Source organism: Plasmodium fragile (genome assembly GCF_000956335.1).
Source record: "Plasmodium fragile strain nilgiri unplaced genomic scaffold supercont1.45, whole genome shotgun sequence".
NCBI classification, from domain to species: Eukaryota; Apicomplexa; class Aconoidasida; order Haemosporida; family Plasmodiidae; genus Plasmodium; species Plasmodium fragile.
The window spans coordinates 61,487-68,966 of NW_012192625.1; the positions used below are offsets into that span (position 1 = coordinate 61,487).

The following is a 7,480-nucleotide window of genomic DNA, read 5'->3' on the forward strand; positions in this document are numbered from 1 at the left end:
ATTAAATTAAGATTAAAAAAAAAAACATGCAGCACAATAATTTTTTTGCATATGTAATTAAATAACATTTTGTACACAAAATGCGCATCATATGCCATTTTTGCGCATTGCGCGTAATTATATGCGTATGCATGTACGCATTATGTATATCCTCTAACTATTTTATGCCCACAAGAATTACACTCGTGTAAGTTTACATACCAAATGAGTAGCAAATATACGTACCTGTGCGTGCTTTCTTGCGTGCGCATGTAACAATAGAGATAATGCAAATTAAAGTCGTAATTAAAAGCCCCTGAAAAGAGAAAAATAATGAACTCTTTTTAATTATCAAAAAAAAAAGAAAGAAAAAGATAAGGGCAGGAAGGGATGAAAAAGCACACAGTTTACGTATGCAAACAGTTTTTTACATTTCGTCAATTCCTTTTTATTTCACAATTTTTTTTATAATAAAATGTAGCAGTAGGTTTTTTTTTTTTTTTAAACATTAAAAAAAAAAATTAAGTAACATTTTGTGTGCCGTGTTTGAATTTTTTTTTTTTTTTTTTTTTTTGCGTGAAATGAAATTAATTTATGAATTATATTTAAAAATAAATTATAAGCGTAAAGCACGTAGGGTTTAATGTGAACACACCAAGTTATATTTTTTATGGCTCTTTGCGATGAGCCACCAGAGGCACATCATACGTGCGTATATTCATATATATGTAATATATATATATATGCACACATATATACGCATTTACGAACGCGTGCGTATTTCATGTACAATTGAGTTCTGCGTATGCATACACATGTACTCGCCCGCGCACGTGAGTACAAATGCGTACACGCACATGTAAAGGTACACTCACGCATACGTACGTACATACATCCATACGTACTTACTCTTATAGATAGATAATATACAAATAAATATGCGTACTACGAGCAAACAGTAAAAAAAAAAAAAAAAAAAAAACAGAGAGAGAGAGAGAAAGCGATTTAAAAAAAAATAAAGGTGACAGATGACACATGCCAAATAAATCAATTAAGGATCAATAATACCTGCATAAACGAAAATCGTGTATGCATGAATACGTGTATTTTTTGTTCATACATGTATTGCATGATTTATTCACGTTCTCTCGCACCTTTACATAAGCCTTCCCATCTTTATAGATACACGTCCCAGTTTATGTGTACATCTTGCCTGTTTATATATTTTTGTTACCATTTATACGTACGCATAAGCGTATTCCTGATGTATATAAATGAATTAAATATAAATTAAATACACTATGCTGTGAAAAAAAGAAAAAAAAGAAAAAAAAAAAAATACGAAATCGCGAGGCTGTTGTGAATACCCACAGCATTAAAAATATAGATATATTAAACTATAATTAAATGTTTATATATGCCTTAATGTATACCTTAATGTACGCATTACGGTATGCATTTTTTCCCACCTACACGCGCAGGCACGTATGCATTTATGCGAGCTTGCTCTCGAAAGAGTAAGCTGAAATATTTAGCGGTTTGCCGACATGTGTACATTCATACATGCCTACCAACGTGCGCGCATACACCTATATGTACACAGCATATGTGTGTGATTGTATCGCTTCCTCCGAAGAACCAGAAATTAAAATAAAAAAACACACACCAAAAAGGGTACAAAACATCATACCCTGAAAGGGTGGAGGAGGAGGAGAAAAAAAAAAAAAAAATCGCACACGCCATTTATGTGTCCCCTGTGTAAATATTCCACGCCTGTTATTTTATAAAATATGTTATAACAAAACATCCTGAAGAGTACATACCCTGTGTGTATGCCCATATGGATGCGTGCGAGGATGCTTATGTATACGTACATATTCGTATAACGTATACATACGCGTCCACAGATATAGGTAGATAAGCTCATCCCGTGTGTACACGCTTTCATGTCACACATCCCTAATTCACACGGCTCTTCCTTCTACAGTACAACACCCGCCTCTATATGCGTACACAAGTTTGTGCACAGCCAAGTACACGTGTGCAAAATTCAAGTTATTATCGCCTTCCTACTGCATGTGATGTTTATAGCCCCCATTACATCCGATTAGTTACTTATATATGTACAACCCCTGGCATACATGCCTGGCGAGCTTACCCCGCCTCCCCCCTTTACATGTTATGTATGTGCCACCCCAACGCATACATATATGTGTATGTGTGTATACATGGGCTTTAGTTTTGACTTTAACTTTTCACCATGGAATTCTTGAGCAACATATATGACAAGGTCTTGTCTGGTTATGTGTCCACCGACGTGTTTAAATATAAGACTTGGCAAGAGGGCGTGCTAGGGAAAGACCGAAGCGGCTCCAATGGTGAAGGAAACAATAATGACACGGACACCGTGAAGAGAAAGCTAGAAGAAATTTTAGGAACCTTTGTGAAAAATGGAAAAATATCACACGCTCTGTGGGCCGAACATAAAATGTTCATAGGAGACGAAGGAATATATATCTTAGGGGAAGTCATAACCATTTGTCAAATTGTGGAGTTCGTGGACGCAGATGATTTGGTTGAAATAAATAGCAACGAAGAATTCAAGGAGAACATTTTAGAAGAGTTAAAAAGGAGGCTAAACATAAAAAGGAAAACGGAAATGTTGGAGGAGAAGATTATTACAAACATATCCATGTGTAACAGCAATTTTGATGAAGACGACGGGGATGATGCCGGGAATAACGACGAGCATAGTGACGATAGTGAGGGGGATACAGATGGGGACAGGGGAGGTGGAGGTCGCGGCTTCGGCGAACCGAGCAGGATGGACAAAAAAAGAAAGAAGAAAAAAAAACAGGGTAATCAAAACGATAATGACAATAGCTACCACGACAACAGCTACAATGACAACAGCTACAATGACAACCAACACGATGACAACGATCATGATGACTCCCCTCTGGGAGACAAAAACGCCGTGTCCAATTTCGTCGAAATGCTATGTGCAGGAAAAACGAATAAATTTGGTTTCTGCGAGTACGACCAAAAGTTCAATGACAGATATAATATGAAGAATAGTAAAAACGACCGCAAGTCGTCCAAGTCTTTAGAACACTGCATATTACCCTTTCGTGAGGACTATGAACACAAATATGTGTGTCTGCTACTAAATCAGTCAGGCACACAAGAAGCGAGGATATTACGATTTAGTAGGAACTGTGAAAGTACAAATAAATTATTAGACACTCTAAAAGGAACAGTTACCTTTTTAAATGAGCTGCGATTTTTATTTAAATTTTTTAGATCACAGGTGGTGTTAAAAGATAGGATTTATGGAGAGTTTTGTGCATATATAAAATTCCATAGGAGTGATCCTAATTTTAGTGGCACAAAAGCCATGAATGAATTTTTTAATTCGCTAAATGATAGTGCACTGAAGCAGCTGTTCTTTGGTCTGAATGAACAGAATTTGAATTTGCTAGAAGAAGCAATATCCTATTGTCCCATCGCTACTTTTTCCTTTTTTAAAAATATTAAGCTTTTGAAAAATATCAATGTCAATGCCACTAGGCGGACGTGGAAAGCTGTTTGTGGTTTGCAAAAGTTGTACAAAAATTTGAAGAAGGTGCGGGAAAAAATGACGCTCGAAGACCCACGGTTCGTCTGTGACGAGTACAGCTCCTCCTGCGTTGGCAGCAGCGGTGATATGGATGCCAATCGCAACGGTAAAAGTAATGCAAATGGTAACCGCTATCAGGGAGACTACGATCAGGGCAATCATCACAGCAACAGTCATACCTATCTCTCCTCCAGTGAGCACGTGCCACTGGCACACGCACAAGGTAATCACTCCCACTCCTGCGAAACGAATTTGCTGCATGCGAAAGAAAGAGAGTTAGGCTTTAAGAGCAGTAGTAGCAGTGTTCACGCCGGTGGAACGAGCGCCAGTGCCGTTGCGAGTTCGACCGCTTGTACGAGTACGTGTTCTGTTTCGTGCACCGTTAACAATTGTAACCATAGTAGCGGCCACATGAGCAGCGACATCGTAGGTCTAGGCAATAAAAAAAATAAAAGCGATTTATTTACGGATAAATCAGAAAATAAAGAATACAGTCATCAAATGTATAGTAACTCATTAGATTTACACACTGAAGAAAAAAAAAATAAAAATTTAGAAATTAATAAACTAAATGACACCTGTTTATATGTTACCTCAGATGAAGAAAGTCTTCAAATGGCCAGGAATAATAACATGACAAGTGAGTTAAGTTGCGCGAACAGAACTATCGAGGAAAATAATAAAACGTTACTAGATCAAACGAATAAAATGTTCATGGATGACAATTACAGAAAGGTGGATGAAATGGGAAGACGCTTAAGTGAAAATATGTTAATGAGAGAAAACTCCTTGGATGATGTAAGAGCCAACATGATAAAACTATTTAAGACGTACGGAGGACAGTGTCGTATTGGGAAAGTGCAAGGAAGGTGTGAAGACGCGACGTTTCAAACGGATATACCTCCTGCGTTTGGTATATTCGATGGGGTTGGTTCGTGGAGTTTAGAAGGAATAGACGCTTCTAAATTTTCCATCGGTTTGTCACTTGCTTGCCAGAGGGAGGCAGAAAAATTATCCAAAAATTTAAATGACTATGCAAAAGTGTCCTATAATACCATCATCAGATCGAAGCTTCTGTTAAGAAATTCCCTAGACAGTGTAAAGAAAGAGTACGCAGATGCATATGGTAGCTCGACCGCTATTGTAGGCTTGATAGATGAATATACTGGTAAGTGCGGGATAGCCTCTTTAGGAGACAGTGTGTGTATGATTCTTCGAAGGGAGTTCCTTCCAGGAGACATAAATTTCGAAAGAGAAACTTACCCAAAATTTCCAGTGGAATCCTTTTTGTATTATAATAATAAAGGAAGGAACCCTTCCATAGTACGTAAAATTATATGGAAGACGAGTGAACAGAAATGGGAGAATGGAGCGCCTTACCAACTATCCAACTTACCTGACCGTAGTCAATGGAAAGATTTAGAAAATAGAGGCCTACATAGTTTTGTGAAAATATTAGAAAAGGTAGATATTGATGGAGATCCACCCGAAGCTGCTGTCAGCCCTCCATCGGAAATTTTATGTATGCCTGGAGATTTGATCTTACTAATGAGTGATGGTGTGAGTGATAATCTCTTCGATGAAGAAATAGAAGCCTATTGTACCTTTGCCATCAGCCCAGAAGAAGCATGTGAGTTAGGGGACCCAAGTGCATTCACTCCTGCACAGGACATAGCCTATTCCATTACGAACATAGCTAAGAGGAGAAGTGGGGACAAACTTCACTGCAAACCGTTTTTCCCCTTTCTTGGAAAATATAGAGAACCAAATGGAACCTACAAGGGTAATAAGGTAGATGATATTTCCTGTGTTGCCATATGGGTAGTTTGCGAAACGGAAGATAGTGTAAAGAATTTCGTTGCTAACCCCAATGAGCCATCCATATTGGAAACGGACAAGTATTACTCGAATAATTATTTCCAACACTTTAATAAAATAACCGACATTTGTACACCTACGAAGAAATTTATTAAAGAAAAAAATCGCATCGAACGTGTTAATTTGCAACACATTAATATGGATTCTGGTGGGGGAAATGGGACAAGAGAGACCGTACACGGAAATTTTAGCCACTCCAATAATTCCAATATGAATGCCCATTTTTCTGCCACTTTTTTCGACTCGTCTGAGACGCCCATTAAGTTCAGCATGTCCGATGATAACAAGTATCAGGACTTGAGCGATATGGTGTTGAAGGACGAGGATGACGCCAGCAGCGCCGATGGGGACGACGAGCGTGGGGATGGAGACAATAGCTACGGCGATAACAGTCACGGTGATCATAGCGACGATGAGAAGGTTAATCTTCCACATGATAACTCTAACGTCATCGAGTCTAGCAAGCTGAGCGACGACATGGATTCCATGAAGACGCCAAACAGCAACAGCCTCAAATCAAGATTCAAAGATCAAATATTCAACAGGGATGACTTCGATCACACCCCCAGGCAAAGAATATCAGATGACCGCCTAGAAGAACAGATAGAGAGAATAAATAACATGTACATTAAAACGCCCATTTTACATATTGATAAAAACTTCAAAGCGAATAAAACAAGTGTAAAAAAAACTAAGGCGTCCAACAAGGGAGGAAAAGTTATGAGCAATAAAAAAATGGAACAAGAAGACATGTCAAGTATGTTGAATTACGAAACTCCCAAGAAGCAAATGATGATGAGAGGTGGCACGAAGGAGAAAGCAAGCGTAGTCACATCGATAAATGAAAATGCAGTTATGAAGTCTTTTATAAATAATGAAACCCCTGTTAAGTCCAGTATCACCAAGGATACTTCATTGAAGGTAGATAAAAAAATTACAAAAAATAAAAGAAAGTCCGTGTTCAATTTTGATAAAAATGAATCCCCAAGTAAAATTGGCTACTCTAAAAAGAAGAGTAAAAAATCTTAATAAAAAAAAAAAAATATGACCTCAAGATGTATGCTTAAAAAGTGAGGACAATGACGAAAATGTTTTTTTTTTTTTTTTTCTTATTTTTATCAAGTATAACGAAATGTGCGTTTCCCCTTTTTTGTTGGAAAGCATGTGTATCATTTTTTTTTTTTTTTTTTTGAAGTAAATATTTGCCACTATCATGTGTAACATCTTGTACAGTAGAAGAAGTAAAGCAAAACCAGGCAGTCGTGTGTGTGTGTAGGTGTGTGCACGTGTGTGTATGTGTGTGGCAGCGTGCGTTCCTACATGTATGTGTGCATGTTATAGCCTATGTGTAGGTTCGTACGAATGCACATAAGGGTACCCCTCACATTTGTGTTTTAAAAATTTGGCTATAAAATATGTGCGCTATGTATATATGCGTATTGTCCTAAGCGCATGCTTAAACATGTATGCGCTTACGAAGTGTACGTGTCTGCGTATGTATATACATACGTGCGTACGCGTGTGTGATGAACCGATCTGTGCAGAAAGGAGGGAGATGTACGATGCACGATAACCTACCCGTACACAAGGGATAGGTGGGTGTTATATACATATGTCTACACGTTTGCACATGTATATATAGCGCACATATGTAACAGCATTTTTTTTTTTCTTTCCTCTTTGCTCTTTTCTTTCTGTACCTCTGTTTTACCCCCTTCCACCTGTGAAGCTGCCATCTTTATTCGGTTTTGTGAAATATGTATATGTCTACAGGCATATACGTATTGGTAAAAAAATTAAGTATGCAAATAATGTCCACATTTTTTTTTTTTCGCCAATTTTCCCTTTTTTTATGCTTTAAAATTTATTTTTTATTGTAAATTTTTTTAGAAATTTTATACTTCGCATTGCTCGTCGCCATAAAGTTTCAATCAGCCCATGTTTTCTTTGTTTTTTTTTTTTTATGCGGGTATGTATGCATGCTTATGATGTGGTCTGTGTACG

At 37.5% G+C, this 7,480-nt stretch overlaps 1 protein-coding gene across 1 annotated transcript; it reads left to right on the forward strand.

The window, feature by feature from the left end:
• Positions 1 to 2,239: 2,239 nt before the first annotated feature.
• On the forward strand, positions 2,240 to 6,505 carry AK88_03723 (uncharacterized protein; the record flags this gene model as incomplete). The annotated part of the gene is made up of 1 exon (XM_012481333.1): positions 2,240 to 6,505. The coding sequence occupies one exon, from the start codon at positions 2,240 to 2,242 to the stop codon at positions 6,503 to 6,505; it is 4,266 nt and encodes a 1,421-aa protein (XP_012336756.1).
• Between the last annotated feature and the right edge of the window lie 975 nt (positions 6,506 to 7,480).